The 27,302-nt window shown below is 41.4% G+C and overlaps 1 protein-coding gene across 2 annotated transcripts in view; it reads left to right on the forward strand.

Moving 5' to 3' along the window:
* LOC111229726 (protein Wnt-7b) overlaps nucleotides 1-12,831 on the forward strand; it is a 33,182-nt gene extending 20,351 nt beyond the window's left edge. For both annotated transcript variants that reach the window (XM_022756189.1, XM_022756188.1), the window contains exons 3-4: nucleotides 4,579-4,850; nucleotides 9,377-12,831. In XM_022756189.1, the coding sequence (XP_022611910.1) occupies nucleotides 4,579-4,850; nucleotides 9,377-9,856 (752 nt within the window). In that variant the 3' untranslated portion in view covers nucleotides 9,857-12,831. The remainder of the gene's footprint in view (nucleotides 1-4,578; nucleotides 4,851-9,376) is intronic.
* Nucleotides 12,832-27,302: the final 14,471 nt, after the last annotated feature.

Genomic DNA, 27,302 nt, shown 5'->3' on the forward strand with positions numbered 1-27,302 from the left:
TCTGTATAAGTGAGTTTAGTCATAACAGAAACCAAGAAGTGCAAAAGAGTATTCAGAAGGTAAGGTAAAAGATATAATGAAATAAGACATAAAAAGGTTGTTGTCTATTCGGTGTCTCCCCAGCTAGAAAACGGATTCCTGCAGTTTAGCTTTCAGCCCTTTATCTTGTGACCGAATGGACGCACAAAACAACTGACCTTGGGTTGGTTTTTCAGACAGAGCAGTCTGTCTCTTGTCCAAGTCTCTTCAGTATATCTTTTCCCTTTCCTCTCTTGTCAGCAACAAAGCCTAACCATTGGCCTGTGAGCGGTGAAGAAAACGAGGCCCGTTGAGGTCAGCGGTAGTGTTACTACATCAGCTAGCTTATACCGTACCAGCTCTGCCTGTGCAGTGTCGTCAGTTGTAAATCTCCTGCGCTGTGTCATGTGAAATTTGTCTAGCGGTGTGCCTTCCTCCGGCTCTAAACACAGATTGCCATTTTAGCGGCGAGCCACTACATCCAGAGACTTCTTTTTGTGTCCCGGCTCTGGCAGATGGTCAGAAGAGCACGACGGGCATCGCAGCAGGGGCAAGTGTCCAAAGTGGTGTGGTCAGCTAATGTGAAGGCCAAGGCATACTGAGTCAGTGGCCTTCACTACATCTCCGGTTTTAGTCCCTGACGCAGAAATATAACAGGATGTTTTGTACTTGTTTATGAACTACTGTACCTGTTAGGGCGAAGCGGGGCTGATCTTCTTCTTCCCTGCTTTCTTGGATAGTGTAGCAGACACTTGCCACTAAACTCCATTAGACATCTGGTTTAATATTCCCTCATTCTTCTCTCCTGGATGTTTCCAAGTTCATTGAGGTTTTTCTGGTCACTCCAATTTTCCACTGGCAGCTTGCGAGGCTATCCCAGGGTGGTTCCTCCTGGAGGGCTGTCAGGACTCTGGGGCCAGCTTCTTCAGGGCTTTCTACTGCTGTTAAGGGTGCTTTTTCTCCTCCACATTTCATCGACCACACGTCTGTTCAGTAAAGCAGGGCCTTCCTTTCCTGAGGGCACAGGAGCACAATGATAATGCACACACAGCATCCACAAGTCAACAGCATTGTTATTGAAATAGGGAGTTTCCTGGTTGTGGTTATATTAGTATATTTGTTTTGTTCAGTACACAATCAGAACCTTTGGATCTCTGATTTCTGTCACTTTCTCTTAAATTCCAACCTGAACATTTACTAAGGTTTACTACATTTATTTGGAGTGAATAACTTCAAATCATCACAAATCATTTTATTTTATTTGGACTAAATGCTCCAAATGGATATTTATATACCCAGCGGACACTGTATTTTAAGCGCTGAAAATCTGATTTCCGATGTCTTCTTTGGTTCATTGCACATAGTAAAAAGAGGGTCTTGATCACCACAGTTCCATGGCTTGTGTAATTGGCTTTCATTATGGCCAGGCAGAGCCTTGGCAGTGCCAGACCCACCAGGGGGTGACATCCAGTACAAGCTCCATCATCATCATTTTCCCCATGAGCAGCACAACTCAATGGGCCCAGAAATGGGCATGCATCTATGGCTCAGGGAACCACCCTTTCTCTGGAAACTGCCTTTATCCTGTTTTAAACATTACAGTGACGCTCTGTTTGAGTGTCTATGTGCAAATGTGTTTTTAACAGTGTATGTGTGTGAGGGTGGAGGGTGGTGTGTGAGTGTGTTGTGTATTTTTACTATGTGGCCGGTGACTGAGTATTTGCGTGCATGTGTTACGCGTATGAATGCACATACATTACAAGTTGTGCGTGCTCCCCGTTTGTGCATGTGTGCGTGTGAGGTGGGGGCAGCAGAGTGTTACCACAAGCTGGTGGGGCACAGCTCTGCTGCTTAACCAGAGAAGCAAGTGGTTGTGAGTCAGTCCCCACCGGGCAAACCTGTGGCCGTGGTATTAGCTCTGCAGCACCAGTGCCAGGATAGGAAATTAACAGTGGCTTTGGGTGAAAACGTCTTTGAGAGTTCAGAAAATGCCCCTGAGACTAGAATAAGAGGTGCAAAAGTCCCTCTGAAGAAAGAGGAGGAAATGAAATGGAAAACAGCTGCAAATGACTACATATAAACAGTATATTTAGAAGCACTTCATGCAAATAACTTCTTATAGCCTGAAACAAAGTACACATAGGCAATATGAAGCCCAATAGATAAGTATATTTTACTGTTGTGCCTTTTGCAAAGCAGTCATAGCTAGTCTAGGCCTGGCTCCACCTAACACTAGCAGCCTTGACTCTAACTGACTGCACAGTCTGCTTCCATGAAATAAGGTAAAAATAAGCAAAGATTTTATGCCTAGTAACTTTCAAAATGGTGAAGAGTTTATTTGGTCAGGCAAGATGACACAGGCCATACTGTATTTTCTTCTCATATCTGAGGCATTTTTTTGTGTTTTGTTTCCATATAATTTTCACTTTATTGTTGTACTTTGCTGCTGCAGATGTAAACGTCTCCTCCTCGTTTGGTCGTTTTAGGATATTATTTCTGTTTTTAGTGGATACGACTGCGGCTATGGCTGCAACATCTGACAGTGTATTTATTGTAGGTACTGAATGTTTACATTACATGACAGTTCATTTTGTGTTTCACTAGATTCAAATGCGCTGTAGCTCCCTTTTGCACTCAGAAGGTTTTGTGTATTTGTTTAAACTCTATTCCTATGAAAACATATTGTAAATCTGTCACATCTGACATGTTTGAGCATGTCACAGGCAAAATATAGTCCAATACCGCGCATGATCTGACAGATTAATATTCACCAGAACTCATCAAAAATGATAAGTTATTCTTATTATTATTATCATTGCTCGCTCTTCACACCCAATTCTGCTGCCATGTGCAGTTGCTGTTTTGATTCTTTTCTGCGGAGTAAAGTTTGTTGCAAAACTGATCTGACGAGCTTCGTAGCTGTGTAACTCTGAAAGATATTGAAGAAATTGTATATCAGCAAGGAGCCTTTATGACTCTGCAGTGCAGAAAAAAAGTTTACCTCGAGAGATTCCAATAATTGCAACTGAGTACATTACACAACATACATCAAAAGACTTAGGAAACATTCCTCTCCAAATGCTGAAAGGCCCCCTGAAACACTCTGCGGTTAGGCTTGTTTCTGCTGCTCGGCCCCTTCCAGATTACTGCCAGTTGAAGGGAGACTGGGGTTGTAATAACCCACAGTCTGTTTTAGACCAGGAGAGGCCTTTTAAGCCGGATCCCTCTGTGGCCATTAGGAGAGTAGTAGAGGACTCTGAGATATTGAGGAAGAGAAGAAAATGGTACGCTATCATTACTGTCATCGACCTTTTGGCTAAATGTGTACCATGGTCCTTTTCATCTGAAATCCATCACTGATATTCCAAAGAACTTGTACATGACAGCATGATAAGCACGTGATTTGTTTCAGTGCCTCAGTCATTTATCAAGGATAAATGTCAAACATTTTCCAGTTTCAGCTACTCGAGTGTGAGGATTCGCAGCTTTTCTCCAATTTAAATTACTGCAAATTGAATGTGCGCAAAACAAGCTACGGTATTTGAAGGCATCACAATGGGCTCTGGGAAATTTGAAGACATTATATAAACTAAATGATTAATCGGTTAATTGAAAATGTGATCAACATATTATATAACCATTAGCTACGGTGCAAATTTGCTTACAAGACTTAATCATTCAGGTTGTGAAATATATTGTTGCTGTAGTAAGAACCTGTCTCCTCACAATATATACTTTTTCAGAACCATTAAACTGTGTTATTTTTCGCTTGATGATAGCGTTTTTTTTGCATTTCATCCAGTAGCATAAGCCCAAGCAGGACGACAATCTTCGCAACTCAGGGAATAATGTTGTCCTTCAATTTGAGAGGTCACATGCTCAAATGACAGCACAGAAATAACATGAAACGGAATTTCACGCAGAAGTGTTCCAGCATAACAAATAATACACCACAGGTAAAATATCTCCTGTTTAGGTTTAGCTGATCTGGTGCAGTCTCTGTGCCGTCTGGCTCTGGCTCCTCAGAGCGTCTCCTCTCTTGTCAGTGCTCAGTGTGAGTGAGGCAGAGAGACCTGCAGACCCCAGCTGTTTGCAGTGTGGGCAGCAGTACAAGGTGCTTCTGTAGAGGAATTCAGCACTTTGGACAGCACCTAGACCAGCTCTCCCCACACTGGAATTCCAACACTGCACTCTGGCAGACCGGGCCCGAGGACTTTGCGGTCGGAAATGTGACCACATTTCCACCAAGGTGCAGGAGAGAAGCTGCTAAAAAGACGGAAGGAAAAATTTGGTAGTTATCAAGACTGATAGAGCGGCCTCTGAATTTATGTACTGTTTATCAAGATCACATTCTCTGGGGTGGTTAGATGATGTGACAGGAATATTAAGGTTTAAGGTTCACAAAACCAAAGTAGGGTAGATAACAACATATTTACATTGGTCTTAATGCCTTATGGCAGGTGCTAAACATTTGTTTGAGGTCAAAATGAATACTGAAGTCATGTACGTGTAGTATCTCATCCCAGTTTTCCTGAAAAAGATCTCTTTTCCCTTTTTCAGGCAGTCGGGAAGCAGCGTTCACCTACGCCATCACGGCGGCAGGGGTGGCCCACGCTATCACAGCGGCGTGCAGCCAGGGCAACCTGAGCCAGTGCGGCTGCGACCGGGAGAAGCAGGGGTATTACAATCAGGAGGAAGGCTGGAAGTGGGGAGGCTGCTCGGCTGACATCAAGTACGGCATCGAGTTCTCCCGTCGCTTCGTGGATGCCCGCGAGATTAAAAAGACCCCACGCCGTCTGATGAACTTGCATAACAACGAGGCGGGGAGAAAGGTAAAGAGATTTTTTTTTTTTTTTTGGGGGGGAATCTCAGATGCTTTGCCACAAGTATTTTCCCAGAGAGAGCAAGAGCAAAACACTTTTGAATAAAGTCTTTTTGAAAGAAAGGACAATATAATAAAATTAAGCAACTCATTCCATCTTAAGAAATAATTACCTGATTGATAATTCAGATTTATTACAACTCAGGTTTTGGGCATCATTCCTTTCTGTTATAATAACATTTTACTCACCTAGTAAATGTGGTGACATTGCTAAAACTAATTTGGATATCCAAACTGTTTAACTTTTAACCTATCATACTTGCAGTGAGGGATTATGACCAACATTTTGGGTGTGCTCACTTTTGCTTTCATCTCCAAATACACTGGTTTAGATAATCTGGCTGAGCTGTTTAAGTTTGTTTACAACTTGGCAGATCGTTTTACCGCCCATGCTTCTTGCCCCCACTTTGTTGCAGCAATGTTTCTGTGCTCCCAGATCTCAGCAATTACATTATTGTTATATTATGTTTATCAGAAGCAATAAAAGTGATGGCCAAAATGAGGAAACACAGACCCAAGTTGTAATAAAATGGAAAAGAGAGCTGACAATAGATGACATGAAATAATTTTCCTCTAAAGAGGCATAACATTTTATGACTCAGTATAAACAGAGAGGTTGTGTGTGTGCGCATGTGGATAGATGGATGCACAGATTTGTGTGTTAATGTGTTCCAGTGCAGAACAGCAAACAGTCCCAGATCAAGTGCAAAACGTCATACAGTCATGTGACAGAAACTGTGATTGATCAAGTTGTTGACTGATTGATCCTTGGTTAGCCTTTCAGCAGCGTGTTTATCTTCAGCCAATTACTAAGAGGGAGGCTTTTATTTCTGAGAGACCATGTTGGCAAGGTTCATTATGGACACGTTTGTTTGCTATTAGTCATCCCACAACAGTTGTGGTGGAAAGAAAAAGAGACGCAAAGAGGGTGAGAGGTAAAAAAAAAAAGAGAGATGATGTTATGTTGACAAATGGATCTAATTAATAACTTGGGCTTTATCATTTACTGGGAAAATAAGAGCCTGGCCAGTGGTTGCCATATGGACCGCCATCCCTGCTTTCCAGCTCCTGTCAAAGAATTATGAAATGCTGAGGACAGGGTATTATTGCAGTTCTCTGCACAATCCCAAAACATGACACTGTCATTTGACTGCGTCTATTCAGGGTGTGAAAGCAGGTTTACACTGCCGGTGTTAACACAGCAGACTGATAGGGGTCTGCGCTGCATGCCAGTGCTGAGACAGAAGGAAAGTCTTTCTTTGACTGGAGGAGATTTTATAAGATACAGAGGTCTGAGCCTTCTCTGGGTTTACACATAGTTTGTTTGGCCCTGTTAGCACTTAGTCACTTGGGCGGATTGGATAGCTATCAGATATCAAAAGAGCTATGTGTTAATGCATCCAAGAAGAATTCAAGATGGATTGAAATATGAACGTTCAAACCGTCTTTAGTCTTGCTCATAGTCCATAAATGCAATTCATCCATGTACTTGTGTAAGTTTATGGACAATTATTAAGGAGCTCGCCGTTACTGTTGACTGTGAGATGTTGTAACTGAATTGCTACAGGTGCATTACGACCACTCTCTGGACTAGACTGCAGGCCCTGAGTTGCATGTAGTGCAGGAAAACCATAATGGATCGCCATCAGATTTATGACCTGGCTAATGGAGATGCATATATGTGGCTATTCCTAAATCAAAGTGTATTAAGTTACATGTGGATTTTATTTGGATATAAGACAATCTGGAAGTGTGAATGGGTCTCTTATTGGTAATTTAATCAGAATACACGGCTGTTTTTATGTGGGAAAGAAAATTCCCACACTGGCAGGTTTTTTTGATTGGGAAAAATAGTTTACCTGCAAGTTGGTGAGATCATCTTTCATTTTTGTAGCAGCATGTGCGATCAATTCTGCACTAAAAAGCTTTTGCAGCAATAAATTCAAGACAAATGAGCTGATAAAAATGATTGTGATGCTGATGAGGGAGGAGGTAGCCTCTGATGGGATCCAGCTGAGATTTTGTTTTCTAATCACTTATAAGAAGCATCATTGAAACAAAACAAAAATTACAATACGTTCCGTGACTCAACCGAACACAAAAGAACACCCAGTGAATCACCCTGAGATCTCTTTCATCTTGCATTGTGTGTGTGTGTGTGTGTGTGTGTGTGTGTTTGACAAGTGATCTGTAGATGGGAGTCTGGTCATATTGGACTAATTAGAAACAGATCAGGGGCTTTGATGGACACAGTTTAAGTAAATGTTTCCATGCATCTGTCAGACTCCTTATGCCAGGCATTCCTTGTGGGGTTTTTTTTTTTTTTTTTTTTGTACTATACATTTTTGGAAATCCTCATTCTGAATCAACATCCGAGACGAGATTGACAGCTGACCCCAGCTTTCAATGGGTTTGCTGGAGCTCATGTTTTTTCAATCAAATGTCCTCACATTGGGAAACTGTGATCACGTGACACGACAGAGATACTGAACAACTCTTGTGTACGTTTCGTAAGTGTCTGATAGAAATGCAATGACTTGTGCCGCTGGCGAAGCGAGGCGCCAGGAAAAAAGCTGCACTGGAAAAATGCCCTGCCAACCGAACTTAGATCTTATACAACAAAGACACATCACATCGTTCAAGCAAGTCGGAGGTTCCTAATTGGGTTATAGGAGTCATGTCAGGACTATTACAAACATGTTAATATGACCCATTGGAACTCCACCCCCTCTTTCCTCTGTTCCTTTGCCTTTGAGAACAGTTCAGCAGAGATGGAGAGGGTACACTTCTTATTGTGAGTTTTATTTGAGTTTTCGAAGACCCACAGGGCAAAGATTGACACTTAAATAGTGATGACAGCGCACAACATTTCCCAAATGCCCCAGGATCAGGCAGCAAAGAGAAAACATTCTGCCTGTGTACCATATGTTGGAGATGACCTCAAAGAGAAATGAAAACCAAGTCTGCACAAGGGAATAACCTAAAAAAAAAAAAAAAAGTAAATTATTGCATTTAAGATGACTAAAAGCATCTGAATGTATAACCGTGGTATTTAAATAATACTCAAATTCACTTTCATGCATGTGCAACACATTGTGTTGTTCTATTTATCACAATATTGTTTGAGCACTCAAACCTCGAGTCTCTTGTCCAGCTGTAAACAATTAATTGAGTTTGTCTTTGTTTGGTACTGCATGTGCAACACATTTAATGACACAATAATCTGGCTTCAAATTATCCAAGATGATTGATAGCCGTATGAGATCCATGTTTGTTTTCCTCTGTCATTGATGTGGTTTAGGGAAGGTAGACTAAATTACAGGATGGGATATTACCAGTAAGTAGAATTTTCCCTCCTTCGGGACATGAAACAGCACGTCAACCATGACTCAAATTTTCAGATATGCTTGGATTTCTCACAAAGGTCTGTTACTCCACTCCCAAGTCAGATTGGCATTGCCTGACTGTCAGACTTAAGTGTCTGTGGCATAAATGCACGGGATTTACTAGCTGAAATGCCTTATTGCCATCACAGTTTTTACACAAAAATTCAAATAAATATCTTGACATTTAGTTGATCTGACATATTTCACATTTGTTTCCACTTAAAAAACAACACAACACAAAGCTAGCATTCAGCCAGCATCTGGGTAAAACTTGGTTATTCATTGATAAATCACTCAAACAATTTATCTGTCAATGTATACATGGATGTCAGAAATATAAAATGGCTAGCCTTAAACTGTTCCTACACCATTTCGAGGTAATATAGACTAATGTTAACTTGTATTTCATCTAGGAAAATGTTAGTGTCTTGGTGAGAATAAAGCGGTCGTGCCATTTTACTGGTATGTTGTTTTTGCATTTGCAGTAATGCGATACAGTACACACAGCAGGAAACGGGATGTTGAGTGGCAGATTGCATGTCAATAACTACAGTTGGGTTGGTTCACCCAAATTACAAAAAGACACATTTTCTTGCTTACTTCAAGTGGTATCTAGCCATACAGATATGTTTGGTTTTATTTGTTTTCAAGATACTTCAAGGTTTCTGCTGCCACCTCTATTCAGTATGCAATGGAGGCAAAAAGAATATTTCTCGGGTAGAGACTAGCTCCAATGAAAACTGCTGATGGCACCGTAATAGTAGGTAGTAGTGAGGTAAGACACATTACTGTTGATTTTGTTTTAGTTAAATTTTTTTTCTCCACACAAAAAAGGCCATATCCTTCCATTATATTGATATGAGGCATAAATCTCAGAGGTGGAGATCTGAAAACCTGCACAAGTGAAACCAAAACTTTCTGCATGGCTAGATAAATCAAGAGGAAAGTTTAGACACTGTATTTTCTGTAATTCGACATGGGGTCATCCTCTGTCAAGGTTGATTGTTATTAGTTCATGCTTCGGAGTTCAATTTCATGTCTATATTCGTTGCAGTTCTACAGATGTTGTATTTTCTCTATCACTCCTCAGGTTCTAGAAGAAAGGATGAAGCTAGAGTGCAAGTGCCATGGCGTCTCGGGCTCCTGCACCACCAAGACCTGTTGGACTACACTTCCCAAGTTCCGCGAGATTGGCTACGTACTCAAGGACAAGTACAACGAAGCCGTGCACGTGGAGGTAGTCCGGGCTAGCCGACTGCGCCAGCCCACCCACCTCAAGGTGAAGCAGACTCAGGGCTACCGAAAGCCCATGGAGACGGACCTTGTCTACATCGAGAGGTCACCCAACTACTGCGAGGAGGACGCAGCCACAGGGAGCGTGGGCACCCAGGGACGCCTGTGCAACCGCACTTCGCCACATACAGACGGCTGCGACCTTATGTGCTGCGGCCGGGGCTACAATACACACCAGTACACCAAAGTGTGGCAGTGCAATTGTAAGTTCCAATGGTGCTGCTTCGTCAAGTGCAACACATGCAGTGAGAGGACGGAGGTGTTTACCTGCAAATAAGGACGTGAGGAACTCAGTGCCAGGAATTGAGGCGCAAAGGACTAGCTGAATGAGGAAGACCTGAGAGAGCGAGATAAATGTGTGACTTGGATCAGTGAGAGATTTTGAAATAAAGGAATGGAATTTACACTATCAGCTCTTCATGGCATCGTTTTGCACAGCAGAATCTATCTAATTGCTTTTCAGAAAGTAAATGCTAAATATCAGTAGGTAATACCCCAGAACTTTACTGTCACATAGAGGTTATGCTCATGTACTGATGTATCCACAGTGAAGTTGGGACCACAGGTAATGAATGAGGCCCTCGGTGGGAACTGTGCTTTGCACTCTGGGATTTGTAACTGTTAAATTGACAAGAGACTCGTGCATGGAGAAGAAACACAGTAACCTGGGAGTTGATCAAAATGACAGCAGCTGATGATGGGTGACTGAGAGAGATATGTCAAGTCTTCATTGAAAACCTTTAAGGGTTTTGTTGTATTTTCACTAAAGGGGAAAGAAAAAGTGAATCTTGACATGAATAACCCCCCAAACTGACTGGGGCTTATGTTGGAGGTTTGCAGAAATGAAGAACATTTTGTAAGTATGGTGCGTTGGGGTGCGCCAAAATCTGAGTGGAGAACTCTGTTAAACCCTCTGCTGCCAACTGGAATATGGTGGAGTATGTTAGTTTTCCAGTCACACTGGAACTGTCTGTTCTGAACACTGAAAATAAATTGTTTATTTATGTTATAGTATCTTAAAACGAAGCACTAACGGGTAGAGATGTCTTTTTTTGTACTAAGTGTAAAGAAAAATACTTTTTAGAAACTCTGACTGAAGATGTGTGTCTATTAGAAAATGACCCCCCAATCCCCAAAACACCTCATCTTTTCTTAAAAAAAAGAAAGAAAAAAAAAGGTTTCATTGCTACTGGTGTGATGACAACAAAAGACATCATTACAGTGTGTTTCACATTCAAACACCTTGGTTCTATTGTAGCGTAGATTGTTTGCAATCCTTTTTTCCCCAAGCAGTAACATCTATTTGGATGCCTTTGCCATTTCAGTTAAGAGACCGTAGCAAGAAAACTCGTTTAACTGCAGAGATCCTTCCTCAATTCATTAAACATGAAACTGATATGTTGCTGGATGTGTTGTCGAGTGCTGCACTGATATTTTTTATTCAGATACGACTCATGAGAACTAAATAAACTCCCATTTGACTCAGTTTGGCAGTTCATTGCTAAAATATCAACTGAAGTTGAACCTTAATTCATTTCAAAAATATCTATAAAGCTGTGGTCAGTGGCGTGACTAATACAACTATACAGCCATGCATATAATAGCAGTGATAACCAAACCTATAGAAGAGATTATTATTATTATTGTTATTATTTAGCCTGATATGCTGCCAGACAAGTCTTTATCAGGTTTTTCACTTAATACAAGGCAACAATTTGGGTCTGATTCACACTCACTTGTTCTCATTAGAGTTATAGAGGAATTTTTACTCCTGATTAGATTAGCTCTGTTCTGCCACAACAATAAAGGTGAATTCAGTTTATTTCAACTTGGATCTTATTTTAGATTTGGATATCATTTCTATCAGTAATGACAACATTGTACTCACTAAGGTAATTGTTGAGAGCTGGGAACACACTGATACAGCTAAATTGGATGAGGTAAAATCAAAAAGTGAGATGATGAGAAAATTGAGAAAGGTTGAAAAACAAGCCAACAGTTTAGACAGATCATCTAAACCACTTTGTTGCTAAAGAGTGCACAACAATAACAACCACAGCTGGTGAAAGTTGAATCATTCTGTCAACTGTGATGAATGTTATCATTAGATAGCCTGGACAATAATTTCACTGTTTGCCTTTGTTTTTTCTTCTTGCAAATACGTTTTGCTAGCCTTTTTAGAGATGTCTCAGCATCCTCAGACCATTGATATTAAAATCGGTAAGTACAATGTGTTCATAACTGATAGGAAGGTTGGCCGGAGCTAATAAAAATTAGTTAAGTGCTGTAACTATTTCTTGATGAACAACAGTACCTCTGCAGTGACAACAAGACTCCAGAAAGTCAGTCTATCCCGATGTTGTTCTCCAAGAAGATTGTTAAAGCATTTAACTCCCTGTAAAACCATATATTTTTGTTTTTACATGCCTTTGTATGAATTGGACAAAAGTGATACATTGTGTTTAATATTAGTAAACTTTAAAGGTGTTGGTAGGTGTATTTTTTTTAACTTTGGAGAGATTCCAGCTAGCTGTTTCACACTGCTTTCAGTTTTTATGCTAAGCTAAGCTAAGCTAATTGCCTTCTGGCTCTAGCTCTAAATGTGATTCACAGATATGAGACTGGTATCGATCCTTTCGTTTAAGTGCTGGCAAGAAAGTGAATATAAGCGTTTTCACAAAATGTTGAATTGTTCCTTTAATACATGCAGCGTGAAAGAGGCTAAATAATCGGCTATAGGCTAACACTTCACTTTGGGCTGAGAATGTGCAGTGCTTTGGGGCACTGCAAGTTATAACCACTTTGTTTTGTTTTGTTTTTTTTCAATATTTGCGTTGTTGCCGTCTATTCAGCTTTAATCTACAGTGCCGCATTGTTCCGAGGTCATGTGAGGTTTACAGACTATATAGGCCAGTTTATCTTTTGGTTTACATACTAATTAATAAGTTTAGAATGTATTATAATTTTTGCACATTTATGATAACCACATATTTTAGAGATCTAGAGACCGATGAAGCCGAGTCGTGCACTTCGCATGATTAGTGCTGTTTAGTTTAGTATTATCAGTTTTAACTTATTTTATTTCAGTAGAGGTGCTACTCAGATGGATCGAGGACAGTTGTCATGTAAATGGTTTTGCATATTTACTCAGTAAAAGTAACTTATTGATATAACATATCTAGCATATAGTCTCATTCTGACATTCATGTTTTTCTTCTGAAATAGATTAAAATAAATCCAATTGCAGGCATTTTAAAAGACCCTGTTTCCTTTGACAAGGAAAAAAACTTGTGTGAAAAGACTGATGTGTCTTTAATGTAATGATGAATTGTATTTTGAAACATACAAGAAAGCTTATCCTTTAAGGAATCCACATTCTTCATTTTATTGCTCAATGCCTGTTGGTACAAGAATGTTCCCGTTATGTCTCAGTGTTCAGTTGCCCATATCCACTGTTCCAACAAATATCCAAAGCTATTATTTTCATAAATCCTCTCCCTACGAAGAAAACACACACATTAAATTTGGTCATTGTGTGTGTCCAGGTTTGAAGCCAAACTTTACGGAGAAGTCTGTTATTCAAACATTCCAACCACGCTTAATATAGTAACTGGCAAATGCATTAGGAAGCATAAATCGTTAAAAATCAAAAATAAATAAATCAAGCGGTGTGCTGACTTTGACATTATTTTGTACACAGCACATGTTCGTAATATGCTGTGGTCTTGTGTCTTGATTGTGGCACGCACGGAACAGAAGTCAATTATCTCTCCCAGCATGGAAAGGAGCTTCTTCTCCATGTCTGTGTCAAGCTGAGATGTGATCAGAAACACAGAGAGGGAAGGAAAAAAGAAACACAAGAAGTAACAAGGATTATGGAAAACAGTTATTTTCCATTAAAATTGAATAACATTGCCCCCCCCCCCTCCGAAAAAAAAAAAAATCCCTAGTAACCCTGAAAAATGTGATTATTCATCAAGTTGGAACTGGTTTTTGTTTAAGGATGAAAAGATTTTTTTTTTTTTTTTTTTTTTTTTTTGCAAATTAATTGGGGCTGTCTGACTTGGGTGGTCACAGCCACCTGTGACACCAACAGTAACTCTTTACCTCATCACTTTGCAGGTTTATTTTCTCTGCTGGTTGGAACAGCAGATCATATCAGCGGTGTGCTCTCAAAGCATGATGCGGTACAATTCATGACACTCAGACACAGGATAAACAGAATGAGGATTTAGGATGCAGAAAGACAGGATAACTGCCTCAACACTCGAGCCTCTCTCGCTGTCTGTGTTGGCAGAGCTGTTCGGAGTCACTAAATGGGGAGAGAGCCTTCATGCAAATGACCTGATGGATGAATAGGAAGTGGCTCAGTGTGCCTCTTGTTTTTAGACACACAAACAAGAGTGTAGTTCTTTTGTGAGGGTGTTTTTGAGATGGATGGGATGGCTTGATGAAACAAGGAGGTGCATGTGTAGCCGGAAACTGCAAGTGAAAAGAGTGGTTATTTAGAAGAGGAGCTAATTGAGAGTGGTTTGGAGAAAGAGTGGGTACACCATATAAGTAGGAGCAGCTGTCGAAGCAAGTTTGGGACTGTGTGCAAAGCATGGTAAAAGATATGGTAAAAGAGTATTTATCTCAGCAATAATTTCATGATCAATAATTTAGAATTTTTCAATCTTTCTGGCCTTCATAATGGTGGTCTTGAATTTTTAATTGATTTTTATTGCTAATGTTGCTGATCACAGAAAATGAAAAAGCATAGGAGTTGATAGAGCTGTAATTTTTGAGGCAGGGATTTTGCAATCAAATACTTAACATAATTTACATTATTCATAAATGCCCATTTTGGACACTATCATTGTCAGTGGTTCCATCCAGCTCTTTCTATGAAGTGGCTCTGTGAAAGAGAGTCATGCTACTTCATTCATTTGCTGGACGCTCCCACTTGTCCTCCTGTATGTGAAAAGCATTGTAGGTGGGCAGCAGAGCAGAAGTAAGATGTGTTTTGTTAGTTGTCTGAAGCCCTGGGGACCGGAACCGCATAAGCTCCCCATACTATGCCCTGGATTGAGAAAAATAAATCCATTTGTTTCTGACAAACATTTTGTCATTAAAAATATGAGATAGAAAAACAGAGTCTGCTGTGTGTGCCTTCTTCTAAAGCAGCTATTGTTTGGGTGTCAGGATCATTAGTTCATTGGGATATATTCTGCAAGCTAATGCTTCTGGTCTAATTCACACTGGGAGCTACGCGCCCACTTTTCCAATTCAGGGCCCGGTTAGGAGGGAAGATGTAACAGCAAAGTAACATGACCACTAAAATCACTGGAAAGGGCGTAGCTTATGTCTGCCAAGGCCATGCATCAACTTTATGCAAATTCATCATATGATCTCACTATTCAGAGTTCACTGGCAAACCATATCAGTGCTTAGGGAAACCAGGGTAGCTTTAATTGACCCCAAAGAGGATTTGAAAGAGTCACGAGACTGCCAGTTTGCATTTATACAGATTGAAGAGGACAGAGGAGACAGAAAACTGAAAAAGTTTGTGTACACAAGTGGTGGTCATTGACCTCATCATCATCTGAAAGTTTGAAATGATATGAACCAATGAAGTAGCTGAGAACAGGTCTATCCTCCAGCGTTAATTCCTCATTCGGCTGACAAAACCTTTTATCATCTGGAGATCGCATAGATAATTGAATGGATGTTAGCCAAAGAAGCACAAAACAACTTTTAGTTTTGCATTTTTGGGGGTAGTTTACAATAAATTTATACACCATCAGAAAAATGACATCCAATCTAGACAGTGAACAAAGTCTTTTGGCTTTTTTTTTTTCAGAATTTCTTCAGTTTTGTGATGTGACAAAAGCCCTCCCAAATTCCTTTGAATTAGCTCCATCATTCTGCCTCCTCTTGTAGTTTGTAACTTTGGCAAAGTGAGACAAAGTGAGGAATGTTCAGATCAGAAGCTTGGCCTCTCAAAGATAAGACACGTCTACAAGAGCGGAGGGGGGGGGGATCAAGAATGGCAAAGAAATAAATTACCCAAATGATAGGATGAAATTAAAAATCCAGGAGTCAGAGGTCTTCTGAGCTGATGCTTGAGCTTAGCCAGACACCAAATGAGGAGAAAAAGGATTGTTGTCTTCCAGACACTGCACTTCAATTACAGACTCCTCCTCAGTTGAGGAAAGGGATGTTTAACAGTCCCATGGAAGACGGATTATACTGGGGCAATCCTTTAAGTCTTGTTTGTTATTCCAGGATGTGAAGGCTTTGGTTAAGGTGACAGAAAAACATGGAAGTACTACTGTGCTGAAAACACCTCTTAGCAGCCGTTGTGGACAGAAATGTAAGCAGTCTTTTTGCCATGAAAGTGCCGGTTTAAAACGTTAAAATTTTCAACAAAGCAGAAGAGCACACAATACAGCCTGACACTGTCCGCAACACAGCCTGCAGCAATTAAGAACGTATAGTCTTTTTTTTTTTTCATGCGAGCGCTTGGAGTGGTGTTTTTCTGTGTTCCTTTAACTTTGTTTTGACTGCTTGTCTTAGTGAAAGACCATCATTTGGAGGTTTCTCATCATCTGTTTGATATTAGTGGTGAGGAACACATGGCCATTCAAAGGCAGAGCCCTGTGTGACATCATAGACCACAAGGCAAAGTGGGGATCGTCAAGACCCCAGACTGAGGACTCTGAGCACTACCTGACTGCCTCCATCCATCTGAGACTGTATTGTCCAAATAATGTGCCAGCGTGGGTCTCTGCTGCTGGTGCGTGCTCGGGGGTTTTTGCAGAAGTGTGTGTTGTCTCTCTCTCTCTCTCTCTCTCTCTCTCTCTTTCTCTCTCTCTCTCTCGCACAGACAGCAGAGATCTGAGAGGCCTTTTTCAGAATATCTTCAGTGTTATATCAGAGTAAAATGCAGAGCACAATAAACTGAACTGAAATCAAACTAGCACATATTGTTTATGATGATTAAATGAAAATTAAAAAAAAAAAAAAAAAAAAAAAAAAAAAAGCAAGATGCAACAGAGTTTTAATTGAATGTGAATCCCCTAACCAGACACCTACAGACACACAAAAGCAACCTCTATCCTACATTTGGTTCTGACTGAACAGGTTCAAAAATGTGTGCTACAGAAACTGTAAATAACTTCAGATTCACAGATAGCAAAGTGAAAGTTTCATCTATATATATAAGCAGACAAGACATTAGCCTGGGGAGTAATGACGCCCAATTTGGCGTGCACACCTGTTTATGTTGGCCTGGGGTAGCAAGTGGTGCTTGTAAAATATGAGCGAGGTTAATACTTATGCGGTGACGCCCTCAGGCCTCACAGCTACAGTAAGGACAGCATCAGCAGTCTCAGACGATGGGATGGGTCTAACCCCAGGCGCTGCTGTATTTGTGTCTGTGTTCATGTGTGTGCAAAAGATCACGGCAGATTTAAAGAAGAACACTAAGCATTTATTTGTCCGTTCACCTCACCTTGTGTTTTTGTCTGCATGCCACTTCTACGTGTGTGTGTGTGTGTGTGTGTGTGTGTGTATCTGCATCTGCCAGTGCGTGTGTGAGAAAGACACATTCCTAATGGGAAGTGGGTTTCTACGTGGAGACATTTGGCGGAGGGAGTTCGAGGACAGCCCACACGCGCTTTTGTGCTGCTCAGTGTCCAGTGGTTGGCTAGGCCACGGCTTCTCCTTGAGGTTATTTTTCCTCCTCACGTTTTGTTTTCATGAAGTGAGGTCGGGGTTCTAAAAGCAGACTCCACCTAGGGAAAACTACAAGACCCTTAAGGGCCCTTTTCTTAGCACTTCACCCCTCACCCTATATGAGATGAGGCAGAAGATGAACATTCTGGAAGAAGCAAATTACAATTTTCACAAAAATGAAAATTTATATCTTGGTAATACATTTTCCATGGCATGTTGCTGTTAACGTATACTGAGGTACAGTATTTCCAAGGAGACAGCATGAATTTTAGGAGCTAATGGCTCGGCAATTCATCTCTTTACAATATGATTCATCTTTTTTAGCAAATTGAATTTGCCACTTCAGTTTAATGCTGCAAATAATAAACTGAACTAAAATTACAAAGAATTAACTCAGTCCAAACCATAGAAACTCAGAAAGGCTCCAAGTGCTGCGCTCTAAATGATCTGTTCTGATAAAACAACATAAATATGCTACACAGCTGAGACCACAGAACTTGACACTCCACAGCTGCAATTTGGAAAATCTTGGCATTTTCAATGTTTTTGTTAACTTACACAGCACACAAATGTTGTCAACAACTTTAAAAAATCTGTCGTGATCACCTCAAGCCACTTCCCTTCACGTCTAAGCTCACTGACAAGTCTTTTGATTGAGCAGTTAGTTAGTTTCCTACTGTAAATCAACGAGTATCACTGGAGTCAGTTACTCCTTTGCTTCACTGAATACTTTAGAGTCAGTTCCAGAGGCTAGTCCAGGAATAGCCAACCCCAGTACACAGCCAGTGCCAGTGAGATTCAGTGCCAGTGTATCATCCTTCCCTGTCTAGCCTGTGGAAAGAGCAGTGGTGGAGGTGAAGAGGTTCCATGATGTGGGTCATATACATGGAAAGTTGTGCTGAATCCTTTGCTTTTCCATGGGGATGGAAGGTCACCGGAACAACACACAAACAGCTCCAGCTCAACATGTAGCTGCAAGAAACACTGGGCCCTGTTGTTCAAAGAAATTATCTGACTAAATTTAATGGCTTTTTCTGCTGTGTCAAACCCAACAACTACTCCAGATTTTAAGCGTTTCTGGCAGGTAATGATGAGCAGCCTGGTGACAAAGTTTGCTTAACACAAGTGAACTTGTCCATCTCCTGCTCAGAGAGTTGATGGCTAACTCGGTCTGTCAGCAGAGCGCACCGCACGGAAAGCAACATCAGAGAAATTGGTTGCCCAGCGCTTGTATATTTCTGTCTCCATCTGTGTCACCGGCTGGAAGTCGGCTAGTGTACATGCCTTTGAATATGTAGGGCATTGGACACCAGCTCCATGTGGTTTGGGAGAAGTTAAAGGCTGGTTGGGGCTTTAATCCGCCAACCCTCCTCCCAGTTTTTCCCCTCTTTTTCTTGTCTCTGCGGGTCCCGTTTCCCCCCACCAGCTCCCCCATCTACCACACAGGCCCGTCAGCACCCCAGCTCCTAAAGACCCTCAGCTCCCCGCCACCCCCCACCCCTACTGCCTCCACACCAACTGGGCCTTGCCTCGCCACAGTCCTGACATCCTAATGGCTGATGGATGCACCAAGGTCACACTGATGATCTAGAGAAGTCCTTTGGTCCATCATTGAGTCTTTGATCAACATACTTAACCCTTTCTTCCTAAGAACCCCCTCAGTGGATGAGAATGTGGGGAGATTGAGTTACGCAGTGCTGGGTAGCGGGCAGGCTGACATCCCTTTGGTAACACATGTCTTTGTTTAAGGCAAAGCTCTGGCACTGACAGTCCTCTTCCAAGCTCCTCTGCTTCTTTAATACTCCACCAAAGTTACCAGGGAGAAGTTCTAGAGAAGAGATCCAGCCCCTGGTTTATGAGAAAACCAGCAGTTTTAACCGAACGACCTGTGTAGTTACTCAGTCAACCATGCTGTTAAACCGACAGAAAGCACATGCTTTGGGAGACAGACTTTAAGGAGAAGATTGATACCGCTGTCATATTAAATTATATAACAGCCTAGCAGCCAGAAGACAGCTATCTTATCTTAGCATAAGGTAACACAATCCACCTACCAGCAGCTAGAGCTCTAAAGCTCACTAATGATTACATTATATCTGGTTTGTTGAATCTGTAAGGAAACAAATGTGCATGTGTGGTTATGTACTGGAACAATTTCCTAGCCTTCATTTTTATGGATTAAACAAATGACAAGTAATTAATTAGTGAGTTTTAATAGGTGCTGGCATGTAGATTTTGTTACCTTTGCAGTCTTTGTGCCTAGCTAACCAACTGCTGGCTGTAGGCTTATATTTACCAGACAGATTTTGGAGAGGTATTTACATTACTCGTCAAGAAAGTGAATAAGCACACTGTATTTCCCCAACTGTTAGCACATTACCAAGCTAGCCCAAGCCTGTCTCTTTCCGATAGCGACTCACTGGAGCCTCTGATCTGCCCTGAAGATGTAAGGTATTATAACCTCTTTTATTGCAAAGACAACAATGGCCGAAGTTCTTGTCAAGCGACAATCACCACCACCCACTCCTGGAGACGAACCACGTTCAGTGGCAGAGAAAATGTTCAAATAGCCTCTTTAAAGCTTTTACAGCTGTTATACATCAAGGGTCCCAGTAATCCTTGAATAATACCAGTGTATTGGAGAGATACATTTCAAATATGTACCATTAGTCAGTTTCTATCAGCAATGTGAGTAATCATTTTATTTGCAGTGCAGGTGTAAACTTGTTGAGTATGAACCACACTGGCACCAAAACAACTTAATGTTTTTTGGATGCAGAGAGCTGTGTGCTACCACAAAGTAATTTAATTCAATTTTGCTTCTAAGAAACAGGATACGGTTTTCGCTGGAAGCCAGTTCACTTGTGTCTATAATTATTTATGGTTCATCTGAATGATATTTTCAAGCCATTCTGTGAATAACTCTTTGTTTTTTTAACCAATTAACTTCTGTGGGTGGGAGATTATAATATGACTATATGAAGTGCCATATGTGTTGTAAATCTCATAGGAGGATTAAACAGCAATTATATGGTGTCATTATATGGTGTTAATCAGATCTCTTGCTTTGAGTTCCGTAAACACAACAAATCAAATTTATGTTCTTGCATTAGCAAAACAAAATCTTTGTTTAATGTTGCGAAGGATTAGCAAGATAATGTCTTTACCTTGAGTTTGCTCAGTGATGATTTTCATTACCCATTCACAACATATGAAATGTGGTTTGAAAAATAGTTGCTCAGTATGTTCATTTTAGGATCACCTTACCAGTATTCGGATATGTTCTATCAATTAGCGGGCTTGGGCAGAAAGCAGAGGAAAAATTAATATGTTTCTAATTTTGAGTATCATGGTTTCTACATATGGACCTGTATATCATCCTTCCAAAGAAAACTTCTACCCTTACATTTCTCTGTTTTATTGAGCTGAATTGCAATAAAATGTAATCCACAAATACATAAACGCATTAGACCTCACTGGGAAGTGCTATTAGGTCTGTCTTGGAGCAGCCGTAAAATCCATTTTTAACTCCTGCCAGTTTGCTGGCCTCCGACCTGCAGTTACACCTCTCATCACTCGGGCCATTAAAGAATACTGCCTGCTCCCTCTATAGTTGTGATGGGGCGCGCAGACACTCACGCCGTTCCTGTCCTGTCATGTCCCAACTGTCTGCTTGGCTTTCTGTGGACTTTTCCCATGCGTGCAGGTTGGTGAGGCAACAGCAGCTGTCAGACAGTGGTTGTTGGCAGGGCGTGGTGCCTGACCAGCGGGTCTGACCAGACACTTGTGCTCCTGTGCTGAGCCACGGGCAGAAATTTGACCCCAAAGCCTGCCTCAGACTACTGGTTGACGTGCTGTGGTTGTCGGGGTCAATGACAGCATGGATGACACTCGGTGGTGTGAATGACCTGGACTTCCTGGGTGTGCTTGGGCGCATCTGGATTGGCTAATTCTGACAGAGAATGTCTGGGCAGCTTTTACATGTCTATTCATCTTTCTTTGATTAAGCTTCTATAAGCTGGCTAAGTGACTTCACAGCTAAACAAACTGTGATTTGTGACCCACAGTAATCCTGTTCTTGGGTCATATCCCTTCTTTTCTCTTTCCTAAAATATGCCACTTGAAGTTCACTCAGTAAGATCTTTAGATCTGGCTGAAGGATAAATAGTGAACACAGCTTGAAGCAGAACTGGTTTGAGAGGAGTATGAGTGATGACTGTCACTATGGAAACCTCCTCATGTTTTCAGTTTGAAGCTGACATCTTAATAGGTCCTGTTGTGTGCTGATATGTGGGGATAGTAAATGTTATAAATGTATGAGGTGAGTTATTAGGAAGTCTGTTAATTACAGGGGTGGGACAAGGTATAAATCTTGCAGATTAGAGGCTGGATGTATAAGCAAGACAATCTGCAAGCTCAACATTTGGTACTTTAGAGGCCCTGTGATGGCAATGCCGGGTAGCCGCAATGTCAAGATGTGGCATGGAAGACTCGGTTATCAGTCCAGCTGAGTCTGCATGAAACTGAAGCTGATGAATGTAGATTCATAAAATAGGTAAGGGGTGGCCATGTGAAGTTAAAAGACCAATGCAGTTCATTGTTTTCCATAAGATATTGAAATCCTGCCAGATATTGTGTGACCAGAAGCCAAATAGTTTGCATGTAAATTGAATGTGTGAATATAATGACAAAGGAACACAAATTTAGTGTTCAGCTCTATACTATTTTCAGAATGTCAACCCTGTAATGGCCATTGCAATATGCAGCTGATTAAGCTGCAGAAACCACTGCAGTCACTCATTCATTCAGTAGTCTGTACTAACCCTAACCCTACCTTAAAGGATAACTGAGGTTTATTACAACTTAGCTCTTATTTTTATAGCTTTGGTCATCATTTCTATTATGATTACACCGTATTCTTGAATGGAAAATACAGGAATTGGGCCTCTCTATAGAAGCTCTCTGGAAGTCTACGTTTTACCAAAACAAGAAAAGAAGAAGAAATCATTATTTTTATTAGCACATTGTAATAAAAATATTCTATATAATATTCTATTAATGATGATAGGCTAATAATTTAATATTGAAAAAATTGCCTAAAATTCTAACTAAAAGTTTTTAGTGTCTTTGTCAGTCATAGGCCCTTAGAATCACCATAATAGATGAGTTACTCTTCAAGGTTGTGTGTGTAAACTTTTCTTACATCAACTGTAATGAAGCAATATGGGGTTACCAGGATTATGTTAACGGGGCTGAGGTCTGTGAAGTGTCGAATGGGTCACAACAGAGGTGACCTAAAATGAAAGACGAACACAAACAAACACAAACATTCCTACTGGGTGAGAGCAGGCAAGCCTGGGTAATGAGAACGGGTCAGGAGGGAGGCTGATGGCTGGAGCTGGAGAGACAGGTCTAGAGGTTGGAGCATTCATGCACAATGGGCCATGAGAGGTTCCTTTCTCCCCTGTGGCAGGCCCTTTCACAGGTTCCTCCTCCCTGAAGTCCTGAAAAAGACCCCACATGCGTCCCCACTGCCCGGTCAGTCCACTTTCCTTTCCCATCGTTCCCCAACAGCTGTTTCTGGGTGGCGTTGTGTCATTATTTGGACTCATTTACGGCCCCCTGCCTGTGAGGAGCTTGGTTTTGTTAGGGTTGTTGTGGTAGCTTGCTCACATTTGGTTTCAAATATGTTGCATGTAAGTTATTTGATGGTTTGGCTGTTGACAAGTGCTGGTTAAACTAATTTCGGTGCTCATAGAAAAAAAACAAGCCTCCAATGAGAATGAACACTTGGAGTACATTTTTCAAAAGTGACGTATTTTTTTCAGTGCTGCTGTTTCGACATTGCAGGAATGGTTTCCTTTAACCATAATATAATGTTGCTGGCACAAAACGTTTGAAAGAGATATTTCCTAATTATGACTGGGGAACATAATCTGTGATCAGATATCAAATGAAACCAACGTGGCATGTTTTCGTGTGGAGAGCAAAACTCCGCTCTGCAATTTTGGCGAAGCAAGAGATGTCTCAGATGCTCACTGACACTCGCTCTGACTCGAAAAGACAAGGCATCATCTACCACAGTAGCTGTGACATTTTCTGGGCTTTGGATAAACAGGTGCACCACCGCGACCTTCATGGAAAGAGTCTCGTGTCTGTAACTAACCCGCTATCTCTCCCAATCCACATAAAGACCTTGTGGATTGCGCAGGAGGACACTGGTGGATGTATCACGTGAAAAAGTGATATGGCTCACTGTTATGGTTCTGTGCCAGAGGAGCTATAGGAGAGACCCGTGTGGTCAAAGTGGTGAGGGGAGGCCTCACAGTGTTGGCAGCAATGTCAGCTATACTACACCAGATGCTGCTTCCACTGTCATTCATTTGAAGCAATTGCGCATTTAAGTGTCTACCTGCTTCCATTCTATGCAGAGTGCAGTAAGCTGTCAGCACACGGTGTAAATCGGGCTGGTTATTACATCAACTCAACTTTGATTTGTTCCAAATTTATAATAGTAATATCAGAAGTCAAAACAATGAGACTCACTTACTTATTAGCCAATACAGACCTTCTGTACGGGGTAAATCAATATTATAAACGTCACAGTTTAACTATTCATTTGAAGATCGTCCAATCCTCATGCATTTTATATTTGGACACTGCTTGTGGCTTATGGAATGCTTTTAGCGGTCGATATAATTAGCTGCTGCATAAACACGTGGAATTTGTTACAAGGGTTTGAGTTATCAAAGCTGTACAAACCCCCCCCCCCATTTTGCATTTTTTCATTGCTTTGTTGTTGACTTTGTTTCAGGCTCTGTTTTGTGAATGAGGGTTCTGCTATGGCCTCCAGTGTGATCCGTAATCTTAATATTTTGTGATTTACAAATGTTTTTCATCACAGTGGGAAATGAGCTGTAACATTATAGAGGGGAAAAAGCTTGGAAGTTGTGCATATTTTGTGTGAAAATACGACTGTTTTGGAACACACTCAGCATACAGACGGAGAAGTGGATTATGTTGCAGAAGTGATGTGAGACTTTTTTTTCACAGTGAAAAGTGGTCAGTATTATTTCCACTGGAGCTGACACGAACTCAAACTTGCTAACCACAGAAAAAAAAAGAGCAAAAGGATAAAGGATGTGTATATCATTGATTTGTTAACGATGGAGGAGAAAATAGCATGGAGTTACAACTAGGAATGCAACAATCCAATCCAATTACATGTATCGGTGGCGATGCTGGCCTTATTAAGCGGATTGGATATCGGCCACATGTCACAAATCCACATTAAATACAGTTTAAATGTCTAGTATTTCTGCTATCAATTACATTAATTCGATCACAAGAGACCTCCAATAAGTGTCTTAATATCTGGCCTTATGTGCCCTGTGAGTTTGAAGCTATGAGGTATACAGATTTAACATTTGTGGAAAAGGTGTGGAGGTAGGTCTATGTTGTTGGGAATGAGGAAGCTGGATGGCTGCGTCCATAGTTCAAGTTCACACAAAATGTGCAATAAATAAATGTGTTTGCGTCATGGTTGAAGCAGACTTACAGATTATAGAGCTCCTTAGTAACAAACTCCATTAACATCACACCAGAACCCAACAGATCATTACCATGGCGATAACTTACTCATTCAGTAGCGGCTGACAACTCAAACTAAATACCTCCCAAGCTTCTTTTCCATCATTGTAATAAGAAGGTCATGACTAAAGGCGGAATCAGGGCCATAGGATTTCCCTGCCTGTGTATGTAAGTGGGCACGCCAGTCATGAGGCCTGGGTCACAGCAGCCATTCTAGTCAGTGGTCACCATGGTCCAGTTGTTAATGATTGAGTGTGTTCCTTGTGCTGACACTAAGTGGTGAGTCAGGTCAAACGGCCATTCAGAGGAATTCCATCTCTGACATTCCTGCGGTTCCCTCAGGTTCACATCACGGAGGCTGCGAGGGAAAAAAGGTCAAACAATGTGATCTGGAATCTGGGAGGGAGTTTGCCACCGCTTGTTCACAGCTCCTGAGATATGAGTTAAACATGCGGAATGTTAATCTGTCAATGTGTGGTCATGGTGCGTTTTTGTAAGCGGTTGTGATTTGAATCACGAGGCCCTGCCGTACTGCCCAGGCCCTCTCCGCCTATCAGGCGTGATTAGAGGTAACCAGTTCTGACACCCTGATGGCCATGAGAGACATCCCTCGTCCACCAACAAAGCCACATGTCACACACGGCCATCTTGTTTTCTCCCAGCAGGCCTCTGGAATGTAGTTCATCCCCTTGGCCTCCTCAATAAGGCCATTCTACAAATTCAGGGTGAGAGACTATTGAATCGACTCTTCAGGGGGATGCAAAATAGCCCTCAGCATGTGAAACTATGTAGAACGAATGCATTTTAGCACCCTTTATCTGTCCCTCAATAGACTGTCTTCATTGACACGGGCATTCTGAAGCCTGTCTTGGTAAACTTGTCTCCGAAATGAAACGGTGAAACAGTGGGGAAGACATATGTGATGATCAACTCAAGCTCTAGCAGTCCTAATGATACTCCTGTACTGGAAACATAAATCTTATTTAAAATTCACAAAAACAGCCAAACTTGTTTGAAATTGTTTGCAAGAAGAGCATCTGAGACCCCAAACCCTGAGCGTACCAGTCATAACCTTCTTTGGTTTCTCGTTTGAAGGAAGTGAAAAATGCATTTTTTAATCTCAGTATGCAGGGATAGATCCATGCCATGTTGGAAAAACATTTGCACCACAGCTCTGGTTTGTGGCTGGCTATTGTACAGGGAGTGGTATTTCACTTATGAAGTGATTCCGTTACAGCTGTCCCCTCAACCATCCCCCCTCTGCACGCACTCACTTACTCCCATTCAACCACACATGCATGCACACACACGCGCACACACAAACACACACACACACACACACACACACACACACACACACACACACACACACACACACACACACACACACACAGGCAGAACCATTTAAACACAGTTCTCCATAAACACGTACAAATCAGTTCCAACGGGTGCTCCAGCAAAACTCAGACATGGACCCAGACCCACAGCACTCAAAAACAGGTTATTTTAGAAATGACATGATATGCCAAGTTGCACATCTGCAGTTAGATCCTGCCAAGCTGCCATGTGAAATACGATCTAATGCTGGTCTGCTTGATTCCAATGAATGACATCCTTACGCTCCTATCTGTTGAATAATGCATTTCACTTAAATCTTCGTACAGGGGGGGGGCTCTCTGGCTGGTTGGGGGGAAACAAATCTTGAAAGGATTATTATATTTACTTTCTTTGGCGAAGGTCTGAATTGGTATGGGAGGTAGTTGTGGTTTTTGTGGTCATGTGTTTATTGTTTATGCTTTGTATTTATCCTTAATTAATGCCGAGCTGATGAGTGCTGTCACAGACACCAGCGAGCAACAGTCGGGTCTCACGCAATGTGCGGATGATTTCCTCCCCACATTCAAGGCCTTGGAGAGGAGCAAAACACTTCCTCCGGCTTGTCTCTTTGAGCCGAAGCAGGAAGACAGATGCTCTAGAAAAACACACACCAAACCAAAGACTGTCAATCTGTGTTCCCGCTACTCCTCAAATGCACGTCTTTTTTGGAAGCCGTCTCCTTGTTTTCAGCATGCACTCTGGAGCAAGAGGAAGTTCAGAGACGTGTTTTCCAGGATCGCAATAGTTACACACGTTTTCCCCAGATGAAGGCTTGGGATCCACATGCAGATCAGTCATGAGGGTCACTGCAAGGTCTCTCTGACCTCCCTGTATGTGGCTACCTCCATCCAACCAATCTCTGTCATGGGATTATTGTTTTCAAATGATCTGCTCACTGACAAATGATGTGTGACCAATTTTAAAATAATGCAACTTGTCTTCCCTGAGAAATGGAATCTGAGTTATACAGTTGGAAGTTGAATGGACATGTTATGTGGAATCAAAAGTGACTGACACTGCTTTTGATTAATGTTCCA

Source organism: Seriola dumerili, unplaced genomic scaffold (assembly GCF_002260705.1).
Source record: "Seriola dumerili isolate Sdu_G_001 unplaced genomic scaffold, Sdu_1.0 BDQW01000242.1, whole genome shotgun sequence".
NCBI lineage: Eukaryota > Metazoa > Chordata > Actinopteri > Carangiformes > Carangidae > Seriola > Seriola dumerili.